The sequence below is a fragment of the Solea senegalensis genome, linkage group LG5 (assembly GCF_019176455.1).
Source record: "Solea senegalensis isolate Sse05_10M linkage group LG5, IFAPA_SoseM_1, whole genome shotgun sequence".
Lineage (NCBI taxonomy): Eukaryota > Metazoa > Chordata > Actinopteri > Pleuronectiformes > Soleidae > Solea > Solea senegalensis.
The window spans coordinates 14,316,739-14,335,342 of NC_058025.1; the positions used below are offsets into that span (position 1 = coordinate 14,316,739).

Genomic DNA, 18,604 nt, shown 5'->3' on the forward strand with positions numbered 1-18,604 from the left:
CCTAACCCACAATGACGACGTCCTCAAATGTCTACAGATATGCAAATCATTGTCAGAGGGGCAAGAAAACCACACAATAATATCTATGTTTAAGAACCTGTTTTATTATTGCAGCCCTACTCTAGACATAAAATACAGGTTAATTAGTGCCAGGTCTTATGAGGGTGTAAAGTGGAAGTATTATCTCAGAGCCTCTCTAACGATGCCTTGCTTGTGAAGAAAATGCACAAACAGTAACATCTCACCGCTTCTCATAATTGAGGAAAAAACCGAGTTAATGATGCATGTGGTATTTTTATTCCAGAACTGCTTTTCTCATGGGAAACAGTGTCCAATTAAATAAGATAAATGTCTGAGGGTTTTTTTTTTGTCTGTCTTTTGATCATAGGGTCAGCTGTCTGGCAGCTAATAGCCTCCTTCCTCAAACTGCCAATCTCTGGGACTCACTGCATTGTTGGCGCCACCATCGGTTTCTCCATGGTGGCCATCGGCACCAAGGGCGTACAGTGGATGCAGCTTGTAAAGATTGGTAATCTAACCATTCCAGTTTGTGTGCATTTACAGTGTTAATGCCCCCATTTCTGCAAATGTACATTACGTTACATACTATTTGTATGAATATGAACAATATTACACATATTCCATCTGAAAACGGACAAAATAAAAGCACAATGAGGTATTCCCAGTTCACCTGCTGTAGGGTTTGGATGCGGAATGTTTTAGTAGGCCATGTCCACTTTCTTGGCCATTTGATATTGTGCTTTGATTTGCAATATAATCACTTTCAAGTTGAGCTTCAGTTCAATATACTATAACACTCACACTACCTATTGTTCACACGAGGAGAGTGTGTTGGTCAGTGATGCTGATTTATATTTTCTCCTCCCTCCTCAGTGGCTTCGTGGTTCATCTCCCCTCTGCTCTCTGGACTCATGTCTGGACTCCTCTTCCTGCTCATCAGACACTTCATCCTCAGCAAGGTGAACTCGCAGAGACGAGCTCCCTGTCCAGCTCCTGTCATTCTTGTCCAATCATGTGACCTTTGTGCTTAAAATCCGAATCAATGTGTCCGAGCGACTCATTTATAAACAATAGAATCAACACACATATACTTGTGTACGCACTAAGATCTTCAGCACAGATAAGATCAATAACTTGCAGATCTGTTGCTACACAACAGGAAATGGTGACAGACTTGAAAGAGAAAAGTGTTCTGGATCATCCTGAGGTCACAAGTGCGGGTTTATTGTTTTAATGGCTTGGTGGACGATTTCGCGGTCACTCTGTAATCTCTTTATAGCTAGGTCAAATCTTCCGCTACAAGTCAGAATACTTGATGATTTTATTACGCTGTATCTGCACTGTGGTGACTTGCTGCGTAATGAAATTCTGATTACCGGTTTGGTTTGGATTCTTGTATCGGAGTTGGTTTGGTCCTGTTTCTACACCAGGCCCCCTGTAAACCAACCGTTGTCTAAATATATCTTTTTTTGAATTATTTATTTAGTTATTTGAAATAGGGACCAGGCACATTATGAGACATTTTCATGTAAATATACAAGATTATAGCCAGTGGCTAATTTCCATCATCATTCCTTTGGCAGGTTGATGGCAACACAAAACAGCAATGTAAAATAACAAAGACGACAACAAAAAACAACAAACATATGAACCTTGACAGTTCCATTACTCCTCAGCTTAACTTCTAACCTCTGTAATAAATTGTAGTGTGAGTAGTAAAGGCTTGATACCTTTTTCTTTTCATACTAATATCACAACGTTGAGTATCAACAGATCCTGGCATCACTCCTATAGTTTTCTTTTAATGTTTTAAATAACTAAGGTATTAGTAACGCAGTGATTGTGTGATTTTCTTCTCAGGATGACTCTGTCCCTAATGGCCTGCGAGCGCTGCCCCTCTTCTATGCCTCCACCATTGGGATCAACACGTTTTCCATCATGTACACTGGAGCCCCATGTAAGTGCTGAGCTGCAGTTCTTCCTGACAGATGTTGCCTACGTTTATTTTGTCTGACACCGACATATGATCAAATTATCATCTCGGTCTCACTGACGGTGCTAATGACATTTGCTTGCGCAACATTCCGTCTGAAGGTGTGACAAGAGCATAGTGTAGCTCGTCAAAGCAACACTGTGTAACTTTTGCCCAGGAGGGACCAATGAATGAGAAATTAATTCATTTCAGATTAAATAATCTAATCATTTTTTAAGAGTTTTAGGAGCTGTGACACCATGGGGAAGATATGAAATCTTCTGAGCAGAAACTAGAAAATCCCAGATGGTGATGGTGGTTAGAGTCTTGGTGAGACTGATGATGGATCAGATGAGACTTGGAAGAGAGAGAGAGTGTTAGCGAGGTGAAGGGTGACAGCGGTGCGGAAGGACTAAGGCTGAAGGAGGCGGCATATTTAAAAATATGGCAACAAGATGATCTAATGGGCTGAACGATTTGGATAAAACATATTGTGTTGTGATGATTTGATTTGTGATACACATTTTTGTTTGTTTAGGACTACAGCTAAAGATTGTTTCTCATTATGAGTTCCTCTCTCATTACTTGTTTTGACTAATCAATAAGTTGGTTGCTTAGTTAGTTGCTTAGTGGAAGAACCTTGGTGGTCATTGTTTTTCAAACCTTAAAATGACCACACGCCCAAACTAGAAACCAGAATATAACCAGTCGTATTTAAGGAGCTGAAATTACAGAGACTCTCAAATTGTTTCATCTATAGCAAAATTGCTGCCGATTGATTTAGTAACTGATAAATAATCAGTTGATTCATTGCTGAAGCCCTACTTCAGCTTAATCACCGCTGTGTACTGCCTAATAAAAACATAATGGAGCGTGACCACATGAAGCTGTCAAAATGTCCACATTATAACCATGTTGCATAATGTATATCATAAACTGCAGCCTCTGCAATTTGCTAATTGCATTGTTGATCATTTTTATTGAGAAAAGCATGGTCATGACTTTACATCAGACATGACTTTTTACATGATGTAATCCACACAGGAAAGTTACATGCAAACAAATTGCACTTTTAATTTTAAAGCAATGAATTGTTTGGCCCTGCTGAATGAGGCAGACGTGTTGTAGCACTTTGGGGACAGATAAGAACAGCTGTTGACACAGTTATTGGGGGTTTGCATGCTTGAAAGGGAGATAAAAATGGAGAGTATGAGAATGGAACGCTGATTGAAGCATACAACAGAGTAGAACCTAATGCTCGAGCTTCATTTGGCTTGCCCTGGGAACACACTGTTCAACAGTCATGCTGTTTGACTCTGACTTGCACTTGTCACTGTGTTCATACCTGCTCACCAAAGTTACCAAAGGGTTCCCATTGCAGAGTGAGAACGTTAGAATCACTCTTCTCCTGTATTTTAAGTCAGTTAAAATAGGATCGAAAGGATTTTAAGATATAAAATGTTTTGTAGTGTTTCTTTTAAAATATATCAATGTCTTAAACCCCTGTGTAATTTTAATTAATTGCAGTGCTCGGGATAGAGATGCTACCAGTGTGGGCCATCTTTCTCATAACTTTAGCCGGGTCACTGGTCTGTGCAGCTCTGGTCTGGTTAGTCGTGTGTCCTTGGATGAGGAGGAAAATAGCAAGTACGTATCTCTCCCTCTCCGTGTGTGTGTGTGTGTGTGTGTGTGTGTGTGTGTGTGTGTGTGTGTGTGTGTGTGTGTCTCTGTGTGTGTGTCTCTGTGTCTTTGTCTCTGAGTGAGTGTGTATGTGTGTGTGTTAAGTCTTTCTCACGCCGTTTCAAAGCCCAGCTTTCTGGCCCACAACAACAGAGCTTCAGCCTCTGCTTGCACACTCTGTGCTCTGACACCAAACATTGGATGCCAACGGATGTGTTTTCGTACTGGCCTCTGCCAGAGCCACTAAAACCAAAAAAAAAACAAAGACAAAAAAAACTGCAAAGTAACTGGAACACAATACAGAGTTCACAGCGACACTTGGAATTTTGGTCATATAGCTGCTTGACCAGATGTAAGGGGTTAGGGAGATCGCCTGCAGTGCGGAAAGCTCTCAGATCAAGGTTAAGAATCGTTTCTGTAATGGAAAAATTAACCAGCAGCAACGCAGACAACACTATAAAGCACTTGACACATTAAATACACTGTGGATCAAACAATGGACATGAGCAAAGCAGGATAAACAAGAACCTGTCATTACTGCGACAACCCAAACACAAAGTCAGAACATTTGCCCCAAATGACTGAAATATTGATCTATAATAGATGAGAATCTATCCTACAACATGAATGTCATGGGATCAAAAGTATCAATATTTTAGTATTGTTCCACACACCACTTATGCTAGTTTATCATACAATAAATTAGAATGTACATAATAGTACTGTATATGTGCAATATAAATGGGAACATAATATATCAAATTTAAATTTCACTGAAGAGCTAAAACTAGAGATTTAGACCATTAACTCCCCTGGAAAATGTTTACTGACAAATATAAATTGAGTGAAGAGAAGGCTTGCGTTGCTATAGGCTTCCTTTGCACAATTCTTTTTGCAAGTTGCCCCCTGGTTGACCGTACCGATAAAACCATAAGACTCCTTCCATTTTTTTAATTACAGCCTATAATTGGACTGGGTAAACACAGATTAAATCCCTTGCTTTCCTTCAGGTCGTCTAAAGAAGGAGCAGGCTTTGTCTCGGATCTCTGACGAGAGCCTGGACAAGATACCTGAAGAGGAGGAGGAAAGTCCCGTCTTTAAGGAGCTTCCAGGAGCCAAGGGAACAGATGAGGCCGTGTTGCCGCTCACCGGGGGCGGCGGAACCCGTCAGTCCAGTGGAGAGCTCAACAACCTGGCTAATGGAAGCTCCATCCTGCCAAACGGCCGGGTTTACGGTAAAATTGAAATCACCATTGATTCAGGACTTATTGTCAAAACCTTTTCTTTCCCATAGCTTTGACCACATTTACTACAGCTAGATAAGTTAATCTCTCCATTTGTTGTTTTAAAATAAAGTTTTCCTCCTTTTATAACAAGAAATGTAACTGAAAATCTCATGTAGCTCCAGAAATCTTTCTTTTTAGGACGCAGCTTCTGTGTTTTCTCTCGTTTATGTCTCTTGATTAGAAGAGACCATCAATGTGCCTTTGCTTTGATTATCATCAGAAATTGAATTCACGTCTGCTTTTCCGTCCCCCAGGTCGGACTCACTCAATGACCAACGGTTGCCTCAAGTCACCCGTCTCAAATGGCAGTTTCAGCTTCGACGGCCCCATGCGCAGTGATGGCCAGGTCTACCACACAGTACATAAGGACTCGGGTCTCTATAAAGACCTGCTTCACAAAATACACCTGGGCCGCATGGATGAGAGCGACCGCACGGGTTCCAGCTCCGGCCCCGGCGACAACAACTACCGCCTGCTGCGCCGCAACAACAGCTACACCTGCTACACGGCAGCGATATGCGGTATGCCGGTGCAGCCGCTCCTGCGCACGGAGTCACGCGACGACAGTGAGAAGCTGGTGGGCGAGGGAGGTGGCAGGAGCAACAGCGTGTCCTACTCCAAGAAGAGAATACGCTATGATAGCTACTCATCATACTGTAATGCTGTCGCCGAGGCGGAAATTGAGGCAGAGGAGGGAGGGGTGGAGATGAAGCTGGCCACAGAGCTGGAGGGGGTGGAGGAAGAAGGGGCTCCGGCTCCAGAGCCCATGGATGACCTGGGAGAGGAGGAGCAGGAGGAGAAAGACAAGCCGGAGGTGTTCCAGCTATTCCACTTCCTGCAGATCCTCACTGCCTGCTTTGGGTCCTTTGCTCATGGAGGCAACGATGTCAGGTGCTGCCTCCTGCTGCTTGCAACACAGATAACACCATTATTAAAATGCTGTGTATTTCAATAATCATTGCTTGTTTCCCTTCCCTGTCCCACTTAAAATACATATGCAATTATTTTGTCAGTAGCACAGAATGCATATAAAAATGGACATTGTTATCCTGGTTTCAAAACAAACTCCCGCTTAGAAGCGTCAAGATTTGAATGGTACCTAACTGAACTAACTGAAACTAGTGATTTAGACCACTAACAGTTAAGTTAAAGCTAACTGCTACATAGGCTTTACTTCACAACCAGAAGACTTTGTCCATTTTTGTATTTAATCTGTAGTCTGTAGCAACATACGACTTGAACACGTTCTTTAATCTAATTTCCTATCGTATAGCTACTCAAGTAGAGCTGAGATCTGTTTTCTCACCTTTGCAGTAACGCTATCGGGCCTCTGGTGGCGCTGTGGATGATCTACGAACAGGGCGGCGTGATGCAGGATGCGACCACTCCCATCTGGCTGCTGTTTTACGGCGGCGTGGGCATCTGCATTGGCCTGTGGGTGTGGGGTCGCCGTGTCATTCAGACCATGGGGAAGGACCTGACTCCCATCACTCCTTCAAGGTGAGAGAGTCTCCAAGGGGGAGAGGGCGGGGGCCGGGGGGGTGTGGTTGTAAGTGTTTGGAACAGTGGGGCTACTGTACTGCGTCAGAGGTGAACTCTTCCAAGATGTAGAGTTTCACTTGTTCCAAAGAGCCACAACTTGCTGACACACACACACGCAAGTCCGTCCGCTGCTTCAGCTTCCTCGGTAAGTGCTCGCGCACACCCAGCTGCTCATTTAATATTGCCGTTAAACATTATTGAACAAGTAATTGCCATTCAATTTGCACTCAGACATTTCCCACCGCGCCGACATTGAAGGGCGTCTATCTGTGGCAACACAGAGCGGTTTTACTGTGTCAGTCGTGTTGCCTCGAGTGCTTTGTCACAGGTACATTAATGCTGTCTGACCAGTCGCAGCATTGATCTGGACCTCTCTCTGGCAAACTGCTCCCTGAGCTGCAACACGAATATCCCCAATGTACACTATTGTATCTGTAGGTGAACACATTTTACATGCTTGCATAACATGTTATTTTAATACATTCCCATCACGTTACCAAGTCATTTTAACTTCTTTTTATCCCACAACCTAAGCAATGAACATCACACACATGGTTAACCACTTACTGCTGTTCCCTTGTCCTCAAAATCGATATATTTCTCTGCCTGTCTCTCTTGTGTGTTTGTGTTTGTGTGTTTGTGTGTGTGTGTGTGTGTGTGTGTGTGTGTGTGTGTGTGTGTGTGTGTGTGTGTGTGTGTGTCTCTGGGATGTTTGTGTCGTATCAGGCTCTCTGTGTGGTGAATGTACAGTTAAGGAGTTGGCACGCATGAGAAAGTCTTAATTGTTCCAGCTATTTCTTATGTGTGTGTGTGTGTGTGTGGTGTTGCCTGGCAGGAACATCACACAGGGTTACACAAAGTAGTTTGGGGTTCTGGTTGGGGAGGTAAAGAGCAGGAGGGGTGAGAGAGGGGAAGAGGGAGGGAGGGACAAAGCCACAGTGGGAATCCTGGCCTCTCCTCTCCAACCACAAAGAGCAACACCAGTCTGCACTTTTTTTTCCCATCCATCTTTCTCCTCCTTTTTTATATTCCTTCCTGCTCTCTTCTGTAAATCTCCCTTTTTTGTGGTTAACCCTCTTCATTCCTCACCTCTTCTTTTCTTCAGTCTTTCCTGTTTTTCTCTCCTCACTGTGTCTTTTTTTTGTTTGTAGGTGTCTCACCTCTAAATCTTTACCCCACAGTGGTTGTCAGACTCACCCCTAATTACTTCCCCCCCTTTTTTTGTTAATTTCTCCTCTTTTTGTGCCCTTTTACTCTTTATGCACCTTATTTCTTTTCTTAGTTTCTCTTCTTCTGACACCTGCTTAGTTTTTGGATTTTTTTTTCTGCCAGGACTTCAAGACAAATTAGCTCTGCTTCACTTTTTATAAAGGCTTTGCTTTTCTCCAGCTTCTGTTTCCATAAATCAAAGTACAGGAAGAATAGGAACGCTTGTGTTTCCTCGCAGTGTATCAAAGCAGTAAAAACATTAAATTGAAATGTAGAGCTTCATCATTTAGAGCAGTTCTCATGTTCAGCTACATTAGGGATTGATGATGTGAATCTTACTGTCTGGGATCTGCTGATGGGATCGTCAGTCGGACCAGACTTGAGCTGATCTTGGCACAGAAACTGGTGCACAGAAGAATAAGATGACAGCTTAACACATGTCCATATATCTGTGCCCAAACCCACCCAGACTCAACCAAAGACCATTTAACATTTGAAAGAATTTGCATCCAAGAAGAGTCTAGAAATGCTGGACTCAAACCCTATGGGCAGATCCAGACCCAGTTGGCGCCAGTTAAACATTCACAAGGTGTCACAACCAAACTGTTTGTCTTAACTAATGTAACATTAGCAGCCCTCTCTCAGTTCCTGGCAGTGATGTATGTAATCCATTCACACAGAAAGTTCATAAAATACACACAGGATTTTTGTTGTTCCTAACTGGCTGATTGAAATACCAGCTTGGCTATTTTAATCCACTCCCAATTTCAGATTATACATAATATTAAACAGATCCCAGACTTGACTGACTGGTTTCGTATCAATGAGGGTTTTTTTTTTCCAGTATTTGCTTCTGATATTTGAGAGCTGACATGAATTAAGTAGAGAAACCTACTTATATTATTGTGTTGTGTGTAATATATATTTTTTTAGTTTATTTATTTTTTTACTCCAAAGCACATTGCCATTTGCCTTTTACCTACTCAACCTACCTTTTGGCCTTTGCCTTGCACAGAGCCGTGTCTGTTCCCAACATCCAACCTAGCACACATTTGATTTTTTTATTTATTTTTTTAATAATTTTGTATGTAATGTCAGTGGAAGCTAATGATTTAGTCTCACGCTTGTTTCTCATTCATCCAGTTTCTCTCCATTTATCTTTCTACCGGTGACTCTTTCCCCTGTGGGAATGATCTGTTCCCACTGGTCCGTGTCAAAGTGTGAATAATGTTCTAGAATTGGGACACGGCCTTAGACAAAGTGTCTCCGAGTCAGCTCAAAGCAGTGCAGACACTCGCTTACGTAACACAGCTATGCTCTTTAAACTGTGTGTGTGTGTGTGTGTGTGTGTGTGTGTGTGTGTGTGTTTAGCATATTTAACCCTGTTTACTGTGGTTAATGTGGATGGAATATGGTGAAGACCGTGCCATCAGCTGCAAGTTCCTAGACATAACAATGAAGGGTGTTTCTTTGCCCCACTCCCCTCCCCTACTCCCCTTTCCTCCTCCACAGTGGATTCACTATTGAACTGGCTTCTGCACTCACAGTCGTGTTGGCTTCCAATATCGGAATCCCTGTCAGTACCACACACTGCAAGGTATGGCTGAGTGGACCTCCAGCTGGTTTCTCACTTCTTTCCCACAGGCGTCTCCAGGGGACAGGGAGCTCACACTGCCTCTGAGGGTGCTGGGCCGCATTCACACATACTTCAGTACAAATCTTTGTGTTTCCCCATTCAGATTATGTCAGTGGATTTGTCCGTTAATCCACATGTTTATAATCAACTCTGAATCTGGCTCTTTTACACCATTTTTAATAATTCTGTCTCTCTTTGCATTCCCCTCACTTATGATCATGTCATTGTTGGGATCTGGCAACATAGTGGCATTACTCTTAAAAAAGGAAAAAGAACATGAAATAATTGGCCTGTTTCTTGGAAGTGGAGTTGAATAATAATAATAATAATAATAATAATTATAAACGGTCTTCAGGAGAGCAGGACATTAGATATAAACATGCAGAGATTGTGCTGGTTTATGATGTGCCTTGAACACACGTCTTGCACATCTAAAATGTTACCTGAGCCCACTGACTGAGAGATGTGATAGAAACGATAGAGCAGCTGTAAATTAGACGGATTCGTACAAACTACCAAAGCAACTCTTAACAGACACTTTTTCTTCCGGGTTGCTCAATAAATGAAAACAGACAAATAAATGCATGAATCAAAGTAGCAAGCTATGACCTGCTGTGTGTGTGCGGGATTATATGCTTATTGTGTTGCTAGGCAACATGCTGGTGGAGTCGGTGCAGTTGCTTAACTATTTTTGTTGGCAGAGCCAAATATTTGATTCAATAAAACCAAAATATTATAATTATCTGTTGTAGCTTCTTATTGTCAGCTTTAGAGAAAAAAAAAAGTAAATTAAACTGATCAATCAATATTTATCGAGGACAGTGCAGTGAGACATAGTGGACATCTCCTGATATAAAGAATAACACATGTACAGTAAAAATAATAACTCATACACTCTAAAACAGTCCGGCCTTAATGAGACTGCGTATATGAAAAGTTGCTGCAATTGTTTTCAGCCAGTTCTTGACCTTTTTTGAAGTGAAATCAGTTTTAAAGCCGACTGAATGTGGTTCTGCGGTGGAATATTTTACAGTTGTTACTGACGGAGCTCCTGGTGAAGTCTGCTGCCCTAAGCGTCTGTGGATGAAACGGCATAGTGGATGTATAAAAATCAAAATCACACTCAGGGTCGTGCTGTTGTACTGAACATCCGCATGGTTGTGATATCTTCTCTGCCCACATCACGGCCGCGCTGCCTTTCAGTGCAACTGCGCGGCCTTGAGTGTGTTATTGCGTCAGTAATGCAGAGAAGCATTTCAGTGAGCAATGCCACAGTTGTTTTGTTTTTCCCAGATCCTAGAAATGACTTATTAAAGTATATGAAACGTCAAAAGTGTGAGGGGGGAAAAAAACCCAACCCAGAATAATCTGAACATCTGAAAATCGCTAGAACTGACACCCTCAGCAGCAGCAGCGTGCAGCCCCTCTCCCCTGCTCGTTACAGGAACATCGGAATCCAGGCGGGAAGATGTAGCAGCAGCAGCAGCGTCATCATCGACATGATGTCTCATCCTCTGTTCCCTCATTTCACCAACTCTTTTCCATTTTTTGTTGCCCTGTCACTACTGGCATGGTTTGGTATGTGGGTCCTCCACCCTCCTGTGCTTGGCTGTAAGCAGACTCCACCCCCCTCCCACCCCCCCACCCCCCACCAGAAAACACAGCCTTTTCCCCTGACCCAACCTTCTCACCTGTTTTCTACTGTTTTTTTTTCACCCTCCCCTCCCTCCCCCCTCCATCTTTCTCTGTGTCTCTCCACTCATCTATCTTCACAGCGGATTTTGCATTGAAGTAATGAGTGCGCTAACGGTGCTTGTTGCATCAAATGTGGGCATCCCAGTAAGCTCCACCCACTGCAAGGTATTGGAGTCTTTGGTAGTGAAGCTGTTCTAGAGGGAGCACACCATGAGCTCCACTCCATCGCTTCACCTGTAGCTGACAATCGCTGACAATCGCCAATCCCAACTCCCGAAGTTTTTGCCTCTTGTGCAGTTTTTTCTGTGGCGGAAAAATCTACCAAAAAGCTTATTCATTTAAAAAAAAATAAGAAAAAGAAACACTTTGCAGGCTGTTTAGAGATACATCAAATATGTAAATGTGCTGTACGTTTATATATCTATATGAATATATCATATGTGAATTTGTGTACCTGTAAAAACAGCAAAAATATTGAACTCTTTGAAGATATTTATCTTTAATCAAGCAGCCGCTAATTTTACCAAACAGGCAGCTTATACCAGGGAATGGTAGGAGAAGGTCAGATGTAAGTGAATAATAGCTCCAAATAAAAGTGACATACCTTTTAAACGTTAAGTTTGTTTAACTTTGTAGCTGAACCATGTCCAAAGAGAGGCTGCACAAGACACAAAACTGGTGTTTTAATTGCTGATGATCAATTATCTAAACATCAACATTGCCATCCATACATTATTTTCTTTCTCACCTCCAAAAATCTTTTCTCTTTTTCCCCCTAAAACCTTGGATAATCACCCGCTCTGCCCAAATGCTAAATGTACTGATATCAAAGATCTAATGTCGTGGTAATTTGATTGATTTAGTGTTTCTGAGGAAGCGGCAGATGTTGTTCGACCAAAAAGATAATCTGCAATCGGGGACATGGGACAATATGAAAAGTTCACATAAAATGTGTCTATAACACAGTGAAATTTACCTTTTTTAAGATTTGTTTAGTAACATGGACTTCAAGTGTTTTCCCATTCCTACTTGCAGAGGAGATTTTCAGTGAAAGGAATTTCTAAAAGTGGCACTGAAGTTTTTAAACGTGTGCAACAACATCTGTCAAATCCGTTTATGGCTGAGTGTATGTGTGTGTGTGTGAAGAGTGAGAAGTAATGGGCATCCATTTTGGTTTAGCCTCTGTGACCATTTAAACATTTTCTCTTTTTTTCCCCTGTAACTTGTTTGGAGGTTAAACCAAAAATGATGCCCAGCCTCGCCATGTGGAGCGGTCTGATGGTCTGATTGTGTACAGTGACTCATTGTTTCAAAAAGCTCTGCAGGCGGCGAGCAGCATAAACACTGAGGTCACGCTGCAGCTTCAGCTTTGTTTGTTGGATATTTCTTAACGAAGACTTGCCTTTGAATAACAGCGATCGCCTTCAACAGCACGGTCATTTTTGACAAACTACAAACATGACCGCATCACCCCTGACCTGTCACACGTACGTGTGAGAGTGAGAGAGAGAAGGTGTTTGCGTTTTTCTGCCGGCTGTTGTAACAGCAAAATTGAACCCAGTTAAATTCCCACCCACCTGCGGTGTCGTCAGAGCAGAAACGAGTCCCTGCACATTCCACTCCAACGTGTTTGACGTGTCTGAAATGTATGAATGTAAAATGTGAGTAATTGTCACTCGGTTGTACTGTGATTTATTTTTTTTCCTTTTTTTATAAAGGTGAGTGAAGAATGCATTTGTGGAAGTCTGACATTTGCAGATTAGAAAAAAACAAAAAAACGATTGAATTTGTTCCACAAAGTATTTGAACTTTTAGTCCAGCTGAGCTGCCAGTGTCAGACTTCCACACTCTCAGATTGAACTACTCTAACCTGCTTGCTCCAACTAACAGTCACTTTGGACTGAGCTGAAGGCTGTGCACAGGCTTTTCTGTTCAGATGAAAACATAACGATTGCCCTCAAAGTACCTGAAACATTTCATTACTGCTGCGCCTCTGTCCTCGTTTGACAGCAACACGCGCTGGCTGATTTGCAGGAAAAAGAACGCGTGAGATGAGATTGTGTAAACGTTTCAACAAAGCTCCTCTGTCCAATGCGCTGTTTACCGACCAAACACACGGGTAATACCATCCGGTAACACGGCGCTTCTCAAAGTGGAGCGCGGCTCTCTCCTGTGGGAAGCACACAGTCGATAAAGGGGGACAATTATGGGGTCAAATGACCATGTTTTTAATTTAAAATGAATAAAAAAAAGATCCTTTTAAACTGGGATTTGATGTGTAAACAGAACACGAGCAGGAAAACAGTGAGTTGCCCACCGTCATTAGGAAAGCCTGGACACGTCTGCAGCTCTTCACTGTCAGTTAACCACTTCAAACATTTCCACTGCTGATTGTTTCTCCTTTCTTTTCCTCCGGCCGTGGCGTCCAGGTGGGCTCGGTCGTGGCCGTGGGCTGGATCCGCTCCAAGAAAGCGGTGGACTGGCGCCTCTTCCGGAACATCTTCCTGGCGTGGTTCGTCACGGTGCCTGTGGCCGGCCTGTTCAGCGCTGCCGTCATGGCCCTGTTTGTATATGGAATCCTGCCCTACGTCTGAGGACGTGTGGCTGGGAGGCAGAACACGGGAGGAAAGGAAGGAAGTCAGTCAGTCAGTCAGTCAGAGAGAGAGAGAAAGAGAGAGAGAGAGAGAGAGAGGGAGAGAGGGAGGCTTGAGTAAAAATCGTAGCTGGTGCAGATGAGAAGGAAATGAGGAAACTAAAATAAGTGAGAGTGATGGTGAAGAGAGGCAGGGAGCTGCAGAGGTTTGAGGTGGACTTGGTTGTACTGTGGGTGTGAGGAGGGTTGGTTAACACGCTTCCTGGCTCTATATAGTCCAGAGATCTTTTTTTTCCCTCACTCGTTTGAGTTTCACTTATCCAATTCTATTCATTCTCCTTCTTGGATGTGCAACCATCCTGTTCACTGGACCATTCAACCTGCTGTACATAAGGCAAATATACCTAGATTTCCAGCAACGGTTTAACAAAGAGTTGTTGGAGGAACAGTGGCAGCCATTCCCCCCCCCCATTTCTTCTTCTTATAATAGATCAATCATGAGAAATCCAGATTGCACGCGACGACAAACGATCAAAACCAAGTGACAAACATTAGCATAGTCGGTCCAGTGCTTATAATTATTCCAAAACAAAACAACTGTACATATCGTCGTATTTGACTGCGTGTGATTTGTTGTATTGCAGCTTGCTTTAAAAAAAAAAACAACAAAAAGAAAAAGGAAAAAAAAGTGTGGTCAACCAACCCATCCAACATCTCACTTTTCAAATGCTCACTAGGTACAACTGGGGCCAAATAACAAGAAACAATGCCTCAGAAGGGGTGGTGGCACTGTCGGTCCACTTAGTTATTTTCCACGTTACCGTAGCAACCTGATTTGCTCGAGATTCTTTTTTTTTTCTTTTTTTTTTCCTTGTCAGAAGCTCCCCTGTTTTTAGAGATGGATCTCATATTTTTAATGATGTATTATACTGTAATTTGTACTGTAAATACTGTCCTGAAGAGTTTGGGGGTGGAATAGGGGATCATGGATTGTATTTAATGTTGTGTTTGGGGGGGTGCGTTAACTTGTCATGATGTCATATTAATATGGTCTATCCCGCACACACTAACACACACTTGACGGGCTGTTATATCAGCAGTTGGCAGATGTATAGTGAATGGAAAAAGTATTTAAAACAATAACTGGAGATAACTTTTTCTTTTTCATTTTTTTTTCCTCCCCAATTCAAGTAAATTGAACAGTGTTGACGGGAAGTTTCCCGCGCCACGGAGTCGCTCTTTTGAGAGCCGCGCCATGCCAAAGTAAGCCGTGACGTTGCCATGCCAACCTGCCAATTTCAAGTAACGATATCAAGGTGCAGCAGAAGCCAAAATAATAATACAAAAAAAACCATTAAATGCCAGAATGTTCACATATCTGCGTCTGTATAAGAGTAATTTCCTCATACTGAGGGCTCCCCGTCACTGATGGACCTCCAAAAGTGTCGTATCAAAAACACTACACAATACGTTTGTATTATAAACTCAGCCAGTTATGCAGAAGTGATGGATGAACCAGGGGATTCGACCCCAGCCACACTTGTAGCTCCTCAAACAACGGGCTGGAAGCAACGGTTAGTCGTGACGTCTTAGGTTCAAGTGAACTCGTCGTTTTTGTTCAGGCTGCTCACGTCACAAGAATATCACACAACTTCTGAGTTAGGATCATTATGTTTGAATAAGTTGGTATTTCGGTGGGGGCGGGATTGTACTGATCATCACCAGCTTTTTAACAGGGTCACCTGACCTGTAAATGAACAAAATGAAGCTTTTTTTTTTATTGTTGTTGTTATTATTTGAACAAACACAAATGTTCTCTTTTTTTGTTCTTGTGGTGCGTTTCCTAATTTCACTTTTTCTTGTTTTTTTTTTCGTCTCATGAACGAATCTATGCTTAAGTAACCACTTGCCTTGTAACATTGTGTTCTATTTTTGTGCAGTTACGGTGAATAATAATTGAATACTGTGGTGTTTACATCGTAACCATATTGTAGTGTCTGAAAAAAAAAAAAAACAACTGTTGCCTAATGATGCCAATGAAAGATAAAACTATTAACCATGAATTTTCAAGTGCAAAAAAAAACAACAAACAGAAAGAGCAAGTGTGCACACAGTGACCTGTTATTGTTTTTTTGTAGTAGTACGAATCATGATCCCCGTCACTTTACACTGCTACTACGTACATGTATGGGTGCAATTCAGTAATGAAGAGAATAACTAGAGAAATTTCATCAAGACTATATATATTTTTCTACCATATCTGAGTTTTAACCTGGATGAGCTTCCAGACACTTTGGAGGACATGCTGAGGTTTGATGGTGAGCCGGTGAATGGTGAACCTCGCCGGTGCCCGGTGTGTCCTCAGTAACATGTAGATTGAAGTGTCGGGTGGCGAGTAGATCAGATTTTGAAAATTTTACCATTTTTATTTTTCAAATTTTCGATGAAAAACACTTTGTAATTTTGTTTCCCTACACTGCTTTGATCATGGGCCGTGAGAGCAGGACTCGCGTCTCGCTAAAACCAGGACCGCTGGAAGCGAAATCTTTGTAGTGGACAAAGTCGATATTAAAACTGTGTGGACTGTGTGGACATTTGTGTCCTTGTTTTGGCAGATTTTGATGACTCTTGATGCTCATATCCTTTGACTCTGTTGGCTGTGTGTTACACGAGGGGCGACACAGAGCAGGCGCGCTCAAATTCTTACAGGAAGACGCTTTATACGTCGATGATTGAGAAATGGCTAAACTTAACGGCTCATAATTCCCCCCAGATGTCATTATGACACTTAATATAACTGCTAATATCTAATTGACCCTCAGGAGCCACTGTAGCAACGAGGGCTGGGTATCAATTCCTCTTCAGCACGAGTAGAAACCCCGTGTTCGGGGTTAAATCAAAGTCAATTTTAACCCCGACAGACGCATCTTTCAGTCGAGGCTCGGTGCAGTTTGTGTCTTCAGTGAGTATAAAGTTTGTGCATCATCGCCTTGTTCTGTGAGCCCTTTTTGTAACTCTGTCATTTTTTTTTTTATTTGTTTTTTTGTTCTGCCATGTTTTCTAAGTCCTGAGAGGCCAAAGGGGGACGCACTGCTCAAGATGGGGAAGGGAAAGTGAACATCGCCCTCTAGCGGCAGCGGCAGTTCTTTAATATTGTCATTTAAATACATTTAGGGGTCACATCTCTTTTCTCCATATGGACGGAAGAAGAGTGTGAAGAGCAGTGTCAAAAAACCCAAATATGAAAAATGTGCAATTATATGAAATTGAATTACAATATGTTAAGCTTTATCTTAAAAACAAAAAGAAAAAGAGTGCATTTTCAGAGACGGTGTTTTAGGAGTCGACTCTTATTATCTATAATAGATAACGCAACTAAAGTAAAATTCCTCTATGCATTTTTAATTCATGTATCGAGAAGAAAGGCAGCCTGAAATTGCAACGACTTATATGAAATGTACGTATGAACGCAGCCACTAGATGGCGCAGTCTGCCACTTTCCCTCCCTGTAGAGCGAGGACAGCATTTTTAGACCAGTCAGCTTCAACTAATGTGTTTAAATCAATGGGCGGTGTGAGGGAGTTTCTACACTTCTTCTTCTTCTCTTCCTCCTTCTTCCACATCATCATCAAAACTACTGCGTAACCATTATGTCAAGAAAATCCAGACAAAGCCATTTGTTTTCTCCCTGAATGAGCAACACAAGCTGGGTTTTACCTGAAGGTGCAACTACATTGCTCTTTAGTCTGTGGTCATGTAGCTCCACCTGCCCCCCGTGTAATAGCGCCCTCTCCTGGCAGAGGTGCGGGAGGGTGGTGGGGGGTGGTGGGGGTGGCATCAGTTCACATCAGTTCACACCTTCATCTGGATGTGTGGCGTGCTGTTTTCTGGTCTGTTTTCTAATAGACTGTGCTCCTTGGCTGGCCCTGCAGGTTTTACAGCTCTGTGTTGTCTTTTTACTGTTTACTGCTGTTCAGCTGTCCAGTCCTTCAAAAAGAAAAAAAAAAGAAAAAACCATGATAGATGAATTAAAGAGTAATAATACTAAATAAATGAATGAATAAAAAAATCATTAGGAACTGTAGCCTGCTTCTACAAAAAAAAAATCTTTAACGCTCTTCTGATTTGCATATATCGTACTGTAATGTTTTATTTAAGATTTTAGTGAAACAAATGTCTGCATTTAAACTAAATTATGGGAATTAAAATTACAAAGACTCCATATGTTCACCTGTGATGTGTCTTGTGTTTGTTGTGGCTCTTTCTATACAGTTTAGGTTTTTTTTTTTATGTGATAGAACAGCTCTACCACATACTCCAATGACCTGGGGGTCTGTTCTGGTCAGGAGGGGCCACTGAAGTAGAGAAAAGGGTCAAAAATAATTGTTCAGCTTAAAATGTAATGATATCACATGTTGCAATATAGATATTTGTTTGTTTTGAAGGGTTACCGTGACCTTTACCCTCTCCGTGATCTGTTTGGTTAAAAAAGTCTCAAAATGAGAGCAGATCTCTTTCAGCTAAATCTGCAGCAGTGACCGTCGTCAAAGTCTGGACATTGTTGGGGTAGTATATATTATATTAAATTATACTATAATATAATATTTAAAGCTTTTAAGCCTTCAATTATCTGTCAGATCCTTTCAGGCTGCTGCTATTTAGGTTTTTATGTGGTCGACCGAGCTCGTGGGATAAATCTCTCACGCTTGTTTATATTTCTGCTTTTCGCATTCATCTTCAGAGCGTGTTTTGACTGATGATTTTGAAGTCCAGCTAAAATTAAAAGTGCATTTTTTAAATTGATTTTCTTCATACCTGCTTCTGCACATCAGAGGCTCTGTTTCCTTTGAGAGAAACAGAATGAGCTCCGTGTTAAAGCAGTTGTGAACTTAAAAATGATGCTTAGGCTCAGTTTGACCAGCTTTTTACCCGTCGATTTTTAAAAACAATCGTTCTGTAGAAGAGCGATG

General features: G+C 42.0%; 1 protein-coding gene across 5 annotated transcripts in view; it reads left to right on the forward strand.

Annotated features, from left to right (window-relative positions):
* Positions 1–17,856, forward strand: part of slc20a2 (solute carrier family 20 member 2) — a 44,828-nt gene extending 26,972 nt beyond the window's left edge. For 2 of the 5 annotated variants that reach the window (XM_044025327.1, XM_044025329.1), the window contains exons 3-11: positions 389–529; positions 895–980; positions 1,882–1,978; positions 3,521–3,640; positions 4,684–4,908; positions 5,214–5,850; positions 6,274–6,459; positions 9,223–9,307; positions 13,471–17,856. In XM_044025327.1, coding sequence (XP_043881262.1) covers positions 389–529; positions 895–980; positions 1,882–1,978; positions 3,521–3,640; positions 4,684–4,908; positions 5,214–5,850; positions 6,274–6,459; positions 9,223–9,307; positions 13,471–13,635 — 1,742 coding nt within the window. In that variant the 3' untranslated portion in view covers positions 13,636–17,856. Of the gene's footprint in view, positions 1–388; positions 530–894; positions 981–1,881; positions 1,979–3,520; positions 3,641–4,683; positions 4,909–5,213; positions 5,851–6,273; positions 6,464–9,222; positions 9,308–11,121; positions 11,207–13,470 lie in introns of those variants that run through there. The other 3 variants (XM_044025328.1, XM_044025330.1, XM_044025331.1) reach the window with 3 other exon arrangements.
* Positions 17,857–18,604: the final 748 nt, after the last annotated feature.